At 34.7% G+C, this 18,459-nt stretch overlaps 1 protein-coding gene across 1 annotated transcript; it reads right to left on the bottom strand.

The window, feature by feature from the left end:
* Positions 1-231: 231 nt before the first annotated feature.
* LOC127797462 (peroxidase 4-like) lies at positions 232-2,896 on the bottom strand. The gene is made up of 4 exons (XM_052330383.1): positions 2,621-2,896; positions 1,397-1,588; positions 1,140-1,308; positions 232-856 (listed from the first exon to the last, which is right to left on the bottom strand). The coding sequence occupies exons 1-4, from the start codon at positions 2,852-2,854 to the stop codon at positions 462-464; spliced, it is 990 nt and encodes a 329-aa protein (XP_052186343.1). The 5' UTR covers positions 2,855-2,896; the 3' UTR covers positions 232-461.
* Between the last annotated feature and the right edge of the window lie 15,563 nt (positions 2,897-18,459).

Here is an 18,459-nt window from a genome sequence, read left to right as displayed (position 1 = left end):
TCAAAAAATCTCTACCATCTACTGTTAGAATATTGGAATTACTGATTGAATATTAAATTTATAGATATATAACCAACGTCGTCGAAACCACTTTATGACTAGCCCCACCCTAAACCACTGCATGGACTAAAAGGTGTTGGAAAGCTCTAACAACTTTCCTAACTTAAGAGAGAAATGTCAAGACTAGAATGAGAACGCGTGCTCTTTCAAAATCCGTCGGCCCATTAAAGATAACAAAAATTCAATCTCCAGCCATTTATTAATTACGAGGATGCAAAGAAGCTTAATTACGCAAACTCAAAGAACATACAATTCAACAGAGACCCTAGTCCTGAATTTCAATCCACGCTGCTAACAAGAAAATCTATAATAAAAAATTTCCCTCTTTTGGGAAAACCCGTAACTTACTGTCTTACTTCAAATGCAAAATCCAAATTTGAGTTAAACCCGAAATTTGATCTTCATGAATTCACCTTCCTGCAGTTCTTCCTAATCTCGCCTTGGGATCCGGTGAGGGGGCTAATATCACCCATCTTGATCATCGCTGCAGCAAAGTCGGACTTGAAGCTGGCACCATCCTCGCTATACTTTTTGACTCTTGAATCGGTTGATCCTCCATTGTAGAGTTGTTGATCGGAGTGGAGGAGGCCTTTCTTGTTGACCAAATTCTTGTAGTAGTTGTTGTCGAAAGCAGTTGGGGTTTTAAGGTCTAGAGGGGCCAAATTGTTGTCACCCGAGCCAGAAGTTTTTGGGCAGCTCCCTTGCCTTTTCTTGGCGAAGGAACTATCAATGTTGGTGTCATTATATATGTGGGCCCTGAAGGAAACACACCTTGATTGTCCTATTGTGTGTGATCCTGAAATACCATGAACGACTCGAATTATTGAACAACATAAATAAAGAATCAAACAAAATACTTTTAATTAATTAGGAGATAGATATTGATGTCAATATCAGCATATATATGGCGCCAACTTTAATAATTTGCGTAAAGATGGCTCTACTTCAACAAATGCTATGTGTCGCCACCATATCTAATTAGAAAAAAATGTTTAATGTCATACTGTGATGCTGACATAATATCACACGGGCATATGTAACTTAGAGAGTCCAGAGACATAAGATGTGCGTATATGTACCAGATAAAACAACCATATCCTTGGTGGAGAGGCCTTTAGCTTGGAATCTAGAGATAAGATTGCTGAGGCTAGAAGTGGGGGGTGGGATTTGACCATTGTTGGCAGCCGATAAGCTCGCTGTTTTGGAGTCCCGGCGTCCAAGTTTGACGTCCCAACTCGGCCCTCCAAGCTGGACAAACATAAAAATATTACCTTTGCACAAGGGATCGATGTTCAAAAATTTATAAAACTTGGGAATTAGAATTGTAATTTCCTACCTTCACCACAGAGTCACGAGCGGCGATTGCCACGATATCAGCGCAAGAGACAACACCTGGGCAAGCATCCTCAACTTTGGACTTGATGTCATCAATCACATCGAAACCCCTGATGGATCCAGCATTGGGAACGGCTGTCTTCTCGCCGGTTAATGAGGAGGTGTCGTCAAGTAGTATCGACCCATCACAACCCTGATTGAAACAATGAACGTTTCCCAATTAAACCACTAAATAGTGCATCACAAGACTACTGCAATCTTTTTTTTGAAGACAGGGGATAAGAGATAGCAGAGTTGGTTCCATCTGCCCAAATAAAACTTAATAGAAATCTTTGTTATGAGCTCAATAGAAATTAATGTTAATGCTGTCTCAGGTGCCTCATCCCAATATCTTCCCTTTAAATCTGTTGGAAAAATGGAACGTAATCTATCTTATATATATATAACAATGAAAGGTGAAAATTCAGTCTTTGTATTATATATTTGTGTGCATGGCAATAAAATTATTTGATGTGCCGTGGATAGATTTTGTAATTTGCACGGACAGTTTGTGTCCATATTAAGTGTAGAAGGTTGTGTCTACAATCTGTGTACTTCGCCGTGTGTGCTTTTTTTATTCAATCTAGTGAGGTGATAAGCAAGAAAAAATTAGAATATAAATTATTCTATTAAATAGCATGAGAGTTTTTTTTTTTTAAGTAAAAAAGATATGTATAGATAGAGAAAATGTGTGTACAGAACCCAAGGGATACCCTGGTGTATAATGTTACAGAAAACCAGTTAAACAAAACACTCAAGATCCACACACAGGCACAGGCAGGATCTAAAGACTACAGAAGAAACAAAGGCTGGGCTTTTCGTCTTTAAAAGCTTGGTTAATAGCATGAGAGTTAAAGTATCCAAAGATTTTGTGTCTGAGATCTCTCGTGAGTAGTTTTTTAGTCTTTAAAAGCTTGGTTAATTGTCTGTTACAAGATTATTTCAAATTTAAATACGAATGAACTAATAATGTGTTAATAAAATCCAACATGAATAATATTAGTCTAGACATGCTTTTGTGTGAAAGGCTGGGCTCGCTCATGCTCCACAGAGGTGTTTTTAATTTACCTTTTGCTCGACAAAAGGAGGGGAAAAAATAGATTTGGAGTCAATATATATATATATATATATATAAACAAAACTCAGGGTTTGAACGTATAACTAAATAAAACAGAAGATCAATTACATTAACAAAGCAGTCGTGGAAATGGAGGCGAAGGAGAGAAGCGCCCATTCGCTTTTCCTTGGACACAGCAGATTTGACCACTGATTTCACAGTACTCAGCAGCTTGGGGCAGCTCTTTGAGTAGAAATTTGTGGAGAGTTGAGCAGATGACGGCCTGCCCATGAAAACAACAAGCAGAACCAATGAAACAATGGCCAGTACTGTTGAAGAAGGAGGAGAAGGTGAAAGAGCCATTTTCTTTATTTTTTTAAGAAATAGAATGGGTTTAGAATTACAAGCCAGCTTCGGGGTTATTTATAGATATAAGTTACGTGATTTGTTTGGCTCAGGCAGATAACCTAATCTTTTTGACTAGTACATGCATGGATGATTAATTCTACGTCTAGAGAGATTCAAAGCAAAAAAGTAGTAACGATTCATGAACAAAGAATTTTCTTCGTGTAGGAGATAAGACTTTGGCCCACTGATTGATGGCTATAAACAAAGCTGGAAAGCACGTTAACGGAGTGATATTAACTGTTTGAAAGATCTAAGGTAGCAGGTAGCAAAGGTCTGTCATAGTGGGTCCTCAGGATATGCTTCAGCCATGAAAAATACCTTGTGTAAAAATGAAACAACTAAAAATTGTCGGTCGGCTGGTGTTGGTGATTGTATAGTGTATGTCCAAAGTGTAATGAGTAGGGTTCTTGTCGATAGTAAAAAGAAAACAAAAATTTGTCAGTTTTGTAGTAAAATTTGCCAGTTTTATATATATTTGATCATTTTTCCATCTCACAAGCCATAATATTACATATACATATTTCACACCAACATAAAATAAGAAAATTGAATAGCATAAAATAAATACAAGAAAATTAATTAATTGTCTGGCTTGGATGTCAAAAACAAGTTTCATAACCGAAAACGACCCATATAGGGCAAACTTATAGCCCCAAAGTTCATTTTCTCCACTGCCATTGAGATTTTGCAGCATGTAGCAAGTATTTCATTGTAATATATATAGAGACAGAGGGTATTTCTTTCTTGAAATAAGGGTTAAACTTGTGTAAAAGAACACTTGTATATATGTTGGTATGAACAATGATTCTTGCTCAACTCTTGCTGTATCTGTGCGTTTAGGCTCTTGGAACTAGCTAGTTTGACATTTCTTTCTTGTATGTTGCAAGGAATTTTCATTTATATCATTGTGCAATTAACTCCCTAAAATGAGTTATCAGTATCAGTATGGTCAGTTTCTCCATTTTCAACCTTGATTAAGGATAACAGGCGATCATCCAAATTCTATATAGGAAATAACACTTGAATTAATTTGAGATCTCTAATCTCCTTTTCAACCCTAATCTTATTAGACAAGCTAAGATAATTTATAGCATTTATATATATGTATATTAGAGGGGGTGATTTGTGCTACGTACGTACATATGTACAAAAAAATCAAAATTTTTAAATAAAAATTCATTGAGTAGCATTTTGTAATTACAATTTACATTTTAATTTGTTTAGACAAAATTTAAAATGAATGAATCTCCATATAATGATAAAATTATTTGAAAAATTAATTACAATTTAGAAATTATGAGTTTAAATTTTGTTAATGTAATTAATTTTTATTTTTTAAGTAAAGCATATAAAGAGTAATTTAAAAAAACATGATAAAGTTTTATAATATTAAAATATAGTGGTTACTCATGTAATAATACAAGTGAGTGATTGTCATCAATTATTAAGCTCACTAACAGAATTAAAAGGACATTCGTGCTGCATTTGTGACAATTAGAAGGCTCGTGTGAAAGTAACACGACAAATTTACATGAGGCACTTCCAATCCTTGAAGGACAATTGTGGAAAAAGTGGAACATGCGTCAATTAATTGATGGGAAAGTGATAGAAAAGTAAAAGACAACATGTGTCAAATACACAGTTCAATGTACCATCAAAATGAATAATGACGCGGGCTCATCTAATTGAAAGGGTGCCAATGATTGCAAGGGTTGTCGACTCCTGTCTTTGGAATTTTACGATCACAATTAGGACGCTTAATTCGCTCCTATCTTATAAAATGTGTAGAAAGCAGCTGTAAAGTTTTGCTGATTAATCATTTTGTTGGGTAATTAAGATCACACACAGGAGGTCACAAACTTAAAATTTCACTAAAGAATGTTTTGCAGCCATAGTATTACGTTTTTTTTTTTTTTTAAAAAAAAAATATTATTTGTATAAATTACTTGACAAATAAGTTGATAAACACGTATTGAAATTGTTACAAACAAACAGAGATAGCAAAATCTCCAAACACAAACACATCGTCAAAATTCCACACAGATGAAATCACACGAACTGAACAAATTAAACGCAACCAATATTGACAGTATTTAAAACGTAAACCAGAAACAAGAGGCGCAAGATTTTATAGTGGTTCACCCAAATATAGGGCTACGTCCACTTGAGCTCCGGTGAGAAGAGCTCACTTCCACTAAAATAGATTCAATCTGATTACAACAAAAACGATAACAAAAACAACCCTGATTTTCTAAAACAATAAGCCACGAAATCACTTACAGATTAGGAGCTTACCTTACACAAAACAAAAACCAGGGAACGCTTACAGAAGACAAACTATACAACATTTACAGAGAGAGAACGAGAGAGAGAGCAAAAATGAAACCCTAAAATGACCGACTCTCTGCCAAACCCCTCAATCAAACTCGTCTTCAATGCGATCAGAAAATGGCGATCTCGAGGCGAGATATAATCGAAATGAATGGCTTGGATTGCCTCAGCAAAAGCAGCATTGATGGTTTGGATTAAATCGTGCAAAAGGAGCAGCAGCAGCAGACAAAGCGACAACAGATCAAAGGATAAGAGAAAAGGGCTGGCCCAAGCTGGCTGCATCTTGTGGCCCTCTAGTGGGCGCCCAAAAGGGCAGCCCAGGTTGCCACAAGAGGCCCCCCAGACTTGGGCCTCTTTTTATGTTTCACAAAATATAACAAACTCCACCTTGAAACATAAAATGAATAAGTAATCAGATATGAAAATATAAGTAAAACATGCTACAATTCTCACCTTCATAGCTCTAGATGACCAGAAAATTAGCCATCATCAATATGCAACAATTTTAAGCAATGCTTAAATTTAGTTGTAGTTAATACCTTGGTACCCATGTCAGCTGGATTGTTGGCTGAAGATACTTTCTGAATTTTCACAGTTCCGTTGGCTATCATTTCTCTTACATAGTGATACTTCACATCCACATGTTTGGTCCTATCATGATACACATGATTTTTGGACAAGTGGATGGCACTTTGACTATCCGAAAAAACCATCACTTTGCTTTGAAGCAAGTGAATTTCTTTTAGTATGCCTTGAAGCCATATGGCTTCCTTGAAGGCATCTGTTACAGCCACATACTCTGCCTCAGTAGAGGACAGAGCTACAAGAGGCTGTAACTGAGACTTCCAGCTTATACAATTTCCACCCAAAGTAAAATAGTAAGCAGTGGTGGATTTTCTGGAGTCTCTATCTCCAGCAAAATCAGAGTCAACATAACCAGCAAGATTTAGAGTGTTAAATCTTTTCTTAAAATTTAAACCAATGCATGCAGTACCATTTATGTACCTAAGCAAATGTTTTAAGGCATCCCAATGAGTTTTACCAGGGTTAGACATATATCGACTGAGTAATGAAATTGAATATGCAAGGTCAGGCCTAGTGCTTATCATTGCGTACATAATTGTTCCAATTACATTTGCATAAGGGACATTTTCCATTTCTATTAATTCAGAGTTGGATGTGGGACATTGTAATTTTGATAAAATAAAATGTCCTGCCAATGGAACTATGACAGTTTTACAATTTTCCATTCCAAATTTGTGAACAGCTTTCACCAAGTAATCATGCTGATGTATCTTAAGGCTATTGTTGCTTCTATTTCTCTCAATCTTCATTCCTAGTATTTTCTTAGCATGACCTAAGTCTTTTATGTCAAAAACTGAATTTAACATAGATTTTAACTCATTAATCTTTGACTTAGATTTGCTAATAAGAAGGATATCATCTACATAAAGCAGTAGATAAACAGGAATTTCTGTAAGCATGAAATAGAAGCAATTGTCATATTGACTTCTAATAAACCCGGCCCCTAGAACAAAATTATCAAATTTTTTATACCATTGCCTTGGGGTCTGTTTTAAGCCATACAAAGATTTTTTCAGCAAACAAACATGATCAGGTTTTTCAGACACAACATAACCATTGGGCTGAATCATGTAAATGTGTTCATCTAGGTCTCCATGCAAAAATGCAGTTTTAACATCCAATTGTTCAAGTTCTAAGTCAAATTGAACTACTACTGCAAGCATAATGCGAATTGTCTTAAATTTGACCACAGGAGAAAAAATTTCAGTGTAATCTATCCCTTCCCTTTGTGTGAACCCCTTAGCTACTAGTCTTGCTTTATATCTAATAGGGTCATCTAGGGATATACCTTCCTTTAATTTGAACAGCCACTTACATTGGATCAGTTTATGATTTTCTGGATGAGGGACAAGTACCCAAGTTCCATTTGCCATCAGAGAGGCTATTTCCTCATCCATGGCTTGTTGCCATTTTTTACTTTCCTTTGAGCTGACAGCCTCCTCATAAGAGGAAGGCTCACTGCTCCTCATCTCAACACCTGCCACTAGGGCACAAAACACCAAATCTGAGAAATCATACCTTGAAGGTGGTTTAATAGACCTCCTGCTTTTATCTCGAGCAAGTTGATAATTTTCCAGATTATGTTGAGGGGTGTCAAATTGCTCCACCTCAATTTCTGTTTCATCATTTTGTTCCTCATGATCAGATTCATGATCAGAGGTCTGGTCTTGGTTTGATGTAGGGTCTCCTTCAGATTGAAGGACTAGTATAGCTGGAGCATTTGAAGGATTGTTATCTATAACTTGATGCTCCACCTCAATTTGGGTATCTCCTAAACTGGTGGAATTATCTATGTCATCAGTTTTAGATAATTTGCAAGGGAAGATTGATTCATTAACTATAACATCTCGGCTGATGATAATTTTTACACCCTTAGATTGCCTTTCCCATAGCCTATATCCCTTAGTTCCTTCCTGGTACCCAACAAAAACACACTTAGTGGATCTAGGTTCCAGCTTACCTTCTGACTGATGAGCATAGGCTTTACAGCCAAAGGTTCTTAAGTAGTTGAAGTTTAATTTTCTTCCAATCCACTTTTCTTCAGGGCATTTTAAATTAAGGGCTGTGGAGGGGCTTCTATTTACTAGGTGTGAGACTGTTGCTAAGGCATCTCCCCAAAAGGATTTAGGCAAGCCAGATGTGAACAAAAGGCACCTCACTTTTTCAAGGAGAGTCCGGTTCATTCTTTCAGCCACCCCATTTTGTTGGGGTGTATTCCTAACATTCTTATGCCTATTTATTCCTTGGGAGTTACAGAAATCATCAAACTCTTTATTGCAGAATTCTAAACCGTTGTCTGTTCTAAGAGTTTTGATTCTCCTATCAACTTGGTTTTCTATTAAGATCTTCCAGGTTTTAAATTTTTCTAATGTTTGATCTTTTGATTTTAATAGAAAAACCCACACATTCCTAGTATAATCATCAATGATAGAAAGGAAGTACCTGTTGCCACCATGGGTGGGGACCTGGGAGGGTCCCCACAGATCTGCATGTAAGTACTCAAGGCATGCCTTCGCCAGGTGAGTTCCCTTATGGAAACTCATCCTGTGTTGCTTGCCAAGCACACATGGTTCACAAAAATCGAGGGTCTCAACAGACACTGGACCAATGTATCATTGGTTTGACAGTGCCTGCATATCTCTCAGGCTCATATGGCCAAGTCTCAAGTGCCACAGATCAGTCTTATCAGTGTTAACATAGCATGCAGAATTTGATATAACAGAAGAATGAAAACAGCCCTTTAAAACATATAAACCATTTTTCTTTAAACCAGTTAAGATTAGTTCATCTCCTTTAAAAACATTCAAGGAACCATTTTCAGCTTTGTATGAGAATCCTAACTCATCAAGTGTACCAAGTGAGATTAAATTTCTTTTAAGATCAGGGACATATCTTACATCAGTAAGAGTTCTAATTTTGTTGTCATGCAACTTAAGAGTTATGTCTCCTCTACCCTGAACATTACAAGATTGGTTGTTTCCCATGTACACTATTCCACTTTCTCTGTTATTAAAGTTGTGAAACCAATTAATATTAGGACACATATGAAAAGAACAGCTAGAGTCCATAATCCATTCATTTAAAATTGAGCTTGAGGAAACATTAAGCACCTCAGCCAAACAATTAGAACTACTAGCTGCTACTATTACATTTCCCCCTTGCTTTTGTTTTTTCAAGTAATCATAACAGTATTTCTTTATATGACCTTATTTCCCATAGTGGTAACATTTCCACTTTTGTTTTTGTTTTCCCTTCTTTTCCTTCTTTTTTCCCTTATACCTTAACCCATTGTGTTGTTCAGTATTCACAGTATAATTTCTTTTATCTGTATTTCCTTTAACAAACAAATTGTTGCCAGATTTCTTAGATGTACTAAGTTCTAGTTCTCTAACTTTAATACCAGATATAACAAGTTCCATATTAGGTACTATACCAGTGTAACGTAAAGCATGTTTCACTACATCATAATCATCAGGTAAGGAATTTAACAAAATCATTGCCTCACTAGTATCTCCTAAAGCCTGATCAGTACCTCTCAATAACAAGGTGAGTTTAGTAAATTCATCTATGTTTTCATCCATAGACTTAGATGTATTCATTTTAAAGTTAAACAACATGCCCTTTAAATAAACTAAATTTGGAGCAAACATTACAGAATATAAAGATTCTAATCTATTCCAAAGTTCAAGAGGTAGAGATATACCGTCAACCTTACGGATTACAGAGTCACCAAGATGAAGAAAAATCAGATTAAATGCCTCTTCTCTGATTTCATCAGTTCGGGCCAGCTGCTCAGGTGACCATTTCCGGTCATCTGTCTCAAGTGCTATAAGCACTTTGTGATGAGAAAGAAGTACCCTCATCTTCTTTTTCCAACTACCGAAATCCCCCTTTCCATCAAATGTACCGATTTCAAATCGGGTTGTTGTCATTTTCGTAATACACGAAAATTTCACAAAACAAAAACCCTAGTTTACTGATTGAGACCTGTACAGCAAACTCACGCTGACAGGCTTTCTTCAGAAAACCCTAGAGTTCTTATAAAAAACAACACCGACACAGTAAGGAAAGGAAACCCTAGGTTTTCGAAAATAGAGTCGGTCGAGATTTTGACCCTAAAACATTGGATACGATAAACCAGAGAGCTCTGATACCACTGTTACAAACAAACAGAGATAGCAAAATCTCTAAACACAAACACACCGTCAAAATCCCACACAGATGAAATCACATGAACTGAAAAAATTAAACGCAACCAATATTGACAGTATTTAAAATGTAAACCAGAAACAAGAGGCGCAAGATTTTATAGTGGTTCACCCAAATATAGGGCTACGTCCACTTGAGCTCCGGTGAGAAGAGCTCACTTCCACTAAAATAGATTCAATCTGATTACAACAAAAACGATAACAAAAACAACCCTGATTTTCTAAAACAATAAGCCACGAAATCACTTACAGATTAGGAGCTTACCTTACACAAAACAAAAACCAGGGAACGCTTACAGAAGACAAACTATACAACATTTACAGAGAGAGAACGAGAGAGAGAGCAAAAATGAAACCCTAAAATGATCGACTCTCTGCCAAACCCCTCAATCAAACTCGTCTTCAATGCGATCAGAAAATGGCGATCTCGAGGCGAGATATAATCGAAATGAATGGCTTGGATTGCCTCAGCAAAAGCAGCGTTGATGGTCTGGATTAAATCGTGCAAAAGGAGCAGCAGTAGACAAAGCGACAACAGATCAAAGGATAAGAGAAAAGGGCTGGCCCAAGCTGGCTGCATCTTGTGGCCCTCCAGTGGGCGCCCAAAAGGGCAGCCCAGGTTGCCACAAGAGGCCCCCCAGACTTGGGCCTCTTTTTATGTTTCACAAAATATAACAGAAATAATAAAAATATTCCTCACCCAATTACAAATTCACCATCCTTGTCCTCAGTCACGTATCTTCTCCTCTCTTCCTCATTTCCATAGCTGTGTCTAGCAACCGTTGCCTCACCTCATCGCCGTTGCCTTGTGTGCTTCATCGCCATTGTTGTCTTGTCGTTGCATTCTCGTGCGCCATGCATAGTACTCGTTGTCGCGCGCCCTCGAGCTTCATTCGCCACAGATAGAGGAGAGAGAGCAGAGATGAGGCAGCAAATGGGTGGGATTTTTTCATCATTTTACACGTGTGTGTAAGATTGTGTGTAAGCTTTTATGTACAAGTAGCACGATAATTTTTTTTTTTTGAAAACAAAAATTTCATTAAACAAAAAATACCACGAAACAACAACACACTGGGACATACCCTAGGCGATACAACGAAGGGAGAGCAAACACAAGTATCAAACTAACAACTATAAAACAAGCCTCAAAACAGAGGAGGCAAAAAACAAAAAACTAAATACAAATAGCTGGCAAAAGCAAAACATCAATAGGCACCACAGTAAGCAAATGGGCCAAGAGACAAATGAAGCCATAAAATGCGAGAATCACCCTAAGCATTAGATTGTACATTTACACGAGGAAGTGAAGTAGGAATAGAATGTCACCCACGGCTACTCCCCAATCCAACGACATAGAGTGCAAGGCAAACTCATAATCCAAGCCACTGGTCTACAAGAAGGTCGATGCAAGAGCTCTGTTAACCTCCTCACTAATAAGAAGCCCAGACCAGCGGAATAGGGAACCCATTAACCAAGAGAACCGTCAATACATAAACCTCTCTTAGCATTAAATTAGTACATTCGCATGAGGAATTGAAGCAGGACCAACCTGTCGACATCCAAACATAGAGTATATTCGCATGAGGAATTAGTACATTCTCATGAGACAACTACTGTTGGCCTTGAAGGTTGAAGCAGTGGCTCTGTCAACGCAGTACATCTCAACGACGAAGTAAGGGAACTGGTCAGGTGCAATTGCCAAAAAAGTTGTAGAACATGACCAAAAAAAGTAAATGGGAGAGAAGGGGAAGGGACCAACCCAATCTAATCTTCACGCGGAACCCAAGAAATCCAAATTGGGACACAGCTCGCCCAAGCACCCAAGAAACCCTTACAATGAGAAAAAAAATACTAACAAAGCGTTTAGCAGTATCTGATAAACAAACTTAAGAAACAAAAATAATAAGCACAAACGAGACAAGCTAAACCAAACAAGGGGGACCTTGCAAGAGGCAAACCAAACGAGGGAAGCACATTGAAGACAAACGAGTCTAAACTTTTTTTATTTGATAAGCAAGTTGAGAGGGAGATCGCTCACAATCACGAAAATAACGATTATTTCACTCTCTCCAAAAAAAATTTTTGCCTAGAAAAATAAGAAGGGGTGAATTAGATTTTTAAAAAATGAATAATTTTAACTTTTGTGGAAAATTCTTAATTTTTATAATCTTAATAAAATGTGATTGAACAAAAATATGAAAATTTGAATCAATCAACAAGAGAATTTTATAGAAATTCAGCTCTTTTAAAAAACTTACTCCTCCTTCTCAAGACTAAACTTAAGGTTCTACTAGGGAAAAAATAACATTAACTTTTAATTAGAGATAGAATCAACATAACTAAGCAAGAACAATCATTAGTACACTGCTAAAAAATATAATTTTCTCACATAACAAGTGAATAAAAATAACAAACTTACAATTAAAGACAATTTTAAACAAATCATTAGTAATTTGAGAATTCCATAGCCCGTACACTTCTAGCACTTGAACATTCTCACTTTTATTTGAATGTTCTATCAATAGTTTATTCTCTATCTTGAGGCCTTCATACTCACTCTTTATATATAAGCATCTTCAAATAACTAGCTGTTACATAGAGGGGCATAAAGTGATTTTGAAATTTGAAACATTTTCAACTTTTTTCGGTCTCTAACAATAGTTGTAGAGATCTTGGCTAACACAACATATTAGAGAGAAATCATTATACAAAAACAGAATCTAGAAAAGTTGGAGAGATAACTGAAAACAAAATTAGCCATTATCTTTAATTTTGAGACAAAAAAGCTCAAGTTAGAGATAAGAATAAGAATCAACAAAAAGAGAAGTCAACATACATTTTCTTCTAAAAAAAAAAAAAAATTATCGTTTTGCATAGGAAATCCAGGCATGATTTTGAAGTACAATTAAGGTAAAAATATAAATGAAAGATATATCTTTAGCGTGTAATAAAAAGATATATAGAAAACAAGTACATTCAGAAACGATCATTGAATTTCGATTGATCTAAAGCATAATTTTAGTTAATTGAAGTTATCCAGTAATCAAAGCCATAGCTTCGATCGAAGATTAGGTCGACCTAAGACATGAGGCCAAACTCTCTGATCAAATTCGATCGATCAAAATTAAATTTCAATTGATTTAAATGACATATAAGAAGATTCAAATATTCTGCTGCACGTCAGTCGATCGATTTAGGCTAAAGATCAGCCGACTTAAAATATATGGACACGAAAAATATAATTTTTACATCACAAAAGACTAATAAAATATATTGATATCATAAAAATATTTTATTATCATCAAAATTATATTTACCTATCCTTAAACTTAACAAAAATAAATAGCAGCCTGAAGAGTTTGCGGATGTGCCACTGTCCAGGGAGATTTCCCATACCAACTATGTGTAGCCCAAAACACTCCACGGGACCAACAATGCCAGGGCCAGGCAAACTTGACCCGTCGCCTGAAAAAGAGAAAGACATGCCAAGAGTACGAACAGGCAAAAAATAAATAGCTATGACGCTCATGAGCACACCTGGAAAGATAACACCGATTAGGCAAAGCCAAAAATAAATTCAGCCAATCAATGGTGGAGAGCCTTTCACGGATGGCCAGCCACAAAGAATAAAAATATAGGAAGGAACGTCTGAACTATACCAAACCAAACGGAACCATGGAACCTTGGCCCGCCCAACCTACAATGCCCGCACAGCTGAGCGCACCGAAAAAGCACGATCAGAAGCCGGGAAGCCATCACGGGAGATCAGGGCGAGAAAATTTTGGGCGGGGGGGAGGGGGAGAGCCAGGCATGGAAGCGATAATGGACTGCAAGCTCAGGAGAAGAAGAAGACATAGGCCAATGCCAAGAATCGTGCTAGTATTAAGTTTCACACTAAAACATTTTGAAATATGGATTGGGTTAAAAGCCTTTCGCTTTGAAACAATTATAACTAATTAAGATCACATTTATGAAAAAATGTATTTTAATTAGAAATATATGCCATCACCATATATATATATATAGGGCGTTTTTGTTCCATAATTTTATGAATTTCTACAATTGAAATAAACTTTTGCTATATATATTCACCGTGAGAAAAGGAATAGACGTGCGTGGTGATCTTATCTAGTTTAATCGCTGTGCTAGCTAATGAAAGCATGGCCGACTGAAGAGTGAAAATTTGTCTTTGTTTTTTTGAAGATGCATGTTTAATAATCTCTTTAATTAATATAAAATGACAAGGGAACCAACCACGAAGATCGCTCTGTCGCTTGATTGGGAGACTATATGACCACGTGCTTTCTCTTCAAGAAAACAAACTTTAAGACTTTCCAAACCTAACCTTAATTATTTTCCCAATAATTGTATATAATCAAATAACCTATAGAACAAAAGGCAGACATCAATTAGGTTCAAATCGTGGTGTATTTCTATGGGCTGATTAGCTTTTAAGTCAACAATGCCTCCACCCACCCTTTTCTCTTTAGTCTTAGTCTTATCTTTTGCTTCTAGCTAGCTAGCTAGTACTAGTGGTTCATTTCTTCTTGTTTGTCCATAGCCAAAGCAGAGAGAAAATTAGTAATAAAGACATATACAAGTAATTACTATACAGAGTTCGTGATGAGTACAGTTACTTCTTTAATTACTGAATATGACTTCATAATTAATTAACTTCGGGTCTAATTAATATTTAATGAATTCATCACTGTACTCCCATCGCATTTATTTGATCCTCATTTCAATCTAATCAATTGGAGCTTCTCAATCCAAGTAAGTAGAGAGATTAATATTAATTTAAATTTAAAAAATTAAACATTAATGCATGCATACTAAGTGCCAAAATATGGCATTGTTTCATCAACCCCACAATTAATGTGACATCTTAACTACTTGTCTTAAGTACTTAGTTATGTTTGTCACAATTAAATTCTTAACGCGAAATAACATCTTGACTTCAAGAAATTAGGCATCACGCCGAAAGCTATGGTTCAACGGATCATTATTACATCACAATATTCCAATGGTTTCTATGAATCTGTTTTTGTTTTTAAGTTTCCTGAAAGCAATACGAAGAGTATTATTTTTGTCAACACCTATAATCTTTTGATACACCCCCTCAAATAAAGAACCCTACTAGTCGTGGCATTTACAGCTCAATGGATTTCATTTGCATGTCAAAGTTGATTTAGCAGTGCTTGGGCGCCTATCAAATTTGACGGACAAATGGATAAAGGTCAGTGGGTTGGTAATTTGAATATATATATATATATATTATAGGAAATATCATATTAAAATGATATGAGAATAGTATTTTTATTAATTATATATCAACTCATTTTATTGAGTTTTTTTTTTTCTTCAAAACGTATGGTATGGATACATATAGCTGACTCATGATTTTGCACAAAAATTTCGTAAAAAATATATAATATTGTCACTCATATTTATTACTATTTTTTTGCTAATTAAGTAAAACTTATTGAACACAAGACAGCTAATAGCTACAGTTGAGTACAAGACAGGTAAGTGACGTTGTAGAACAAACAAAACAAGAGGAATAGCAATCAAAGGCATACACTTAATAATGCTACCAGACAACATCTTAATATTATTAGAATCTTTTTTTTTTTTTTACATTCCAGCAACTCTATGATTGCGTTGGACAAAAACAGACCACTAGCGGCTAATCTTCTTTGCACCAATTGAGTTTGTCACTCATATACTCTCTATATTTTCATGTTACATTTATATTTTTATAGCCTAATTATGTAGGGTGTTCTTCAATTTTAAAGAGGAAGGTGCTCAAAATCTTTCCCTTCATTGTGGGGCTCTTTCATCTTTTGATCATTGTTGGTTTGCAGTGTTTTCTGTACTGCCTCCATGCTTGCATTGTTCCTTCCTTGAGGTTTTTAATTTAATAATAATTAATCATGCATTATTGTGAAAAAAATGGTTAATATATTAATATATATAGTAGCTAACTCTTCTCTATATTTTGATTTATTTATTGTTAGATCTTTGTTGTTAAATTTTTCACAGTGGTGACCTATGTATCCTTCGGCCTTCCTCCTAACTATGTCCCCGTAATTATAGTTTGAGATATTGTCCAGGTAATTTTTGTGGTTTTTCTTTAAAGGTGTTCTTTTATTATTGGGGCACCTCTCTCTTAACAACATTAATTGAAACAAAATAAATTAAATAAGTCAAAGAATCAAAAATAAAATTATCATTTAAAAAATAAGTCCGATAGATGAGTGACATTAATTATGACATAAAATTATATATTTACATTGATATAACACAAAATACGACATAATAATACATGAATATCACTAAAAATAGGCATTCAAATAACATTTGGCTTAATACATACGACACCCTCTTAATAATTAAAAAATTGATGTATAAAATATCAACATTCAATATTTTAATTATTAAAAATTATTATTTTAATCTCTCACCATGACAGAACATTAGTGCATATGTGAACACGCCAATTTCTACAAGTGACACGTTACGTGGATGACTAATCGACAGGATTTGAATAAACTGATTAGTTTGTTGTGCTCTCAAAATAATTAAAAAAACATGATATTTGATCTCTAATATACAAAAACATTAAGTTTTCGTATTTTAACTATTAAAAATTATTATTTTAAGTTTTTACCCTAACTGAGAATAAACAAAGTTATTATTTACACCACGTAAAACATACATGTAAAAAAGAAAAAGTGTCATATCATAAAAAAGTCATATTAGTGAGACAATCAAATTAAAAGAAAAGACTTAAAAAAAACCTTAAATCTAAAATATCTAAATCTCTGAATTATTATTCCAAAAAACGGTACTTCTTATATTCTCAATAATAAAATATAATAGAATTAATCTCTATCATTTTTCTTTGTTAAACTTGGTTTCATCACTCTCTCTTTCTTGTTTATACCCTCTTTCATGCCTCAAGGTAAAGATTTAAAATAATAATTTTAATAGTTGAAATACAGAATTTTGATATTTTACACATTAAGGATAAAACACCATTTTTTTTAATTGTTAAGGGAACATAATAAACCAGCCAATCTATTCAAATATTGCTAACCAATCATCCACGTGGCCAGTCACTTTCACAAACTAGATCATTCATATTCACGCTTATGTTTTGTCATGATAAAAACTTAAAATAATAATTTTTAATAGTTGAGATATTGAATCATTATAAGAATTTCGAATTTTAGTGACGGAATATTTTCGTCATTGAAGCCCAAAAATCTATCGCTAAATAAGTTTAGCAACGAAACACATTTGTCACTGAAGTGTTCATTGCTAAATTTTAGTAGTGATGGAACAACGATGAAAAATTTTTCGTTGCTAATTGTAATTTTTTAAAATTTAGCGACGAAAATGTCCATCGCAATTATGTCTCTAATGCAAATTAAACAATGATGGATTAGCGATGGAATTTTCCGTCGCTATTTTTAGCGACGAAAAAAAGTCTCTCGCTAAAGTATAAATATATAAATAAAAAAATAAAATTTAATTTTAGTGACGAAAAAAGTCCGTCGCTAAAAAAAGTAAAAAATATATATAAAATAAATTACATTTCTAACTAAAAATTTTGTCAGTAAATATATCAAAAATTAAAAATTATTTTATAGGGACTAATTCTGTTCTTAAAATAAATATACTTTTATTTTTTATTATAATTAATTATTAAATTAATCTAAAATAATTTATTTTATATTTAAAATTATTATAAAATTATAATTATAAAATAAATTTTTTTATTAAAACAAGAATTATTATAAAATTATAAAATTTATATTTATAAAACAAAAATTAATAGTCAAACAAAATATTAATAAAAATTAAAATAACATCTTGACTATTATATCAAAATAACTGCAAAACCTAACCGTTTACATAACAGAATATTAATATCATACTAAGAGTTACATCAAAATAACTATAAAATATAATCATCTAAATCATCATCAGCATTAGACGAGTCAGGCTGGTGAGTTAATTGTGGATGAGAAGAAGAAGAAGAAGAAGAAGAAGTAAGAAATGTGTCACGCGTAGATGTAGCAAGTTCTTCAATCAAAACTTGCATTTCGTTCATCTATCATCAAAAGTCATTCATCTCCTGAGTCTGCAAGTTTATCTTTTCTGTTATTTCTTGTATGGTGGCATTTTCTTGATGGCCAAACGAGACAGTAGATAAGCGGTCGATATCAGAAAACCTCAATTGGGATAAAGATCCCGTCCCGTAAATCCTTTACTTCTAATTTTTTCAGCCGACAATCTGGATGAATATCTGGTCACAATCTGACTCAAATGGCTGATCGAATCTAGAGATGTCAAAAGGGCTGGCCCTGCCCTGCCCATGGACTTTTTAAACGAGCCGGGCTCGGTCCAGCCTTTTTTACATGGGTAGGG

The sequence above is a fragment of the Diospyros lotus genome, chromosome 3 (assembly GCF_014633365.1).
Source record: "Diospyros lotus cultivar Yz01 chromosome 3, ASM1463336v1, whole genome shotgun sequence".
Taxonomy (NCBI): domain Eukaryota; kingdom Viridiplantae; phylum Streptophyta; class Magnoliopsida; order Ericales; family Ebenaceae; genus Diospyros; species Diospyros lotus.
This window is presented reverse-complemented; position numbering and strand designations above follow the sequence as displayed.

Excerpts from the sequence above, each read along its gene's own strand:
- LOC127797462 (XM_052330383.1), bottom strand. The coding sequence starts at position 2,854 with ATGGCTCTTTCACCTTCTCCTCCTTCTTCAACAGTACTGGCCATTGTT. Across the intron at positions 1,309-1,396 it reads CTCGTGACTCTGTGGTGAAG|CTTGGAGGGCCGAGTTGGGA; the intron begins GTAGGAAATTAC and ends ATGTTTGTCCAG. Across the intron at positions 857-1,139 it reads GGATATGGTTGTTTTATCTG|GATCACACACAATAGGACAA; the intron begins GTACATATACGC and ends ATGGTATTTCAG.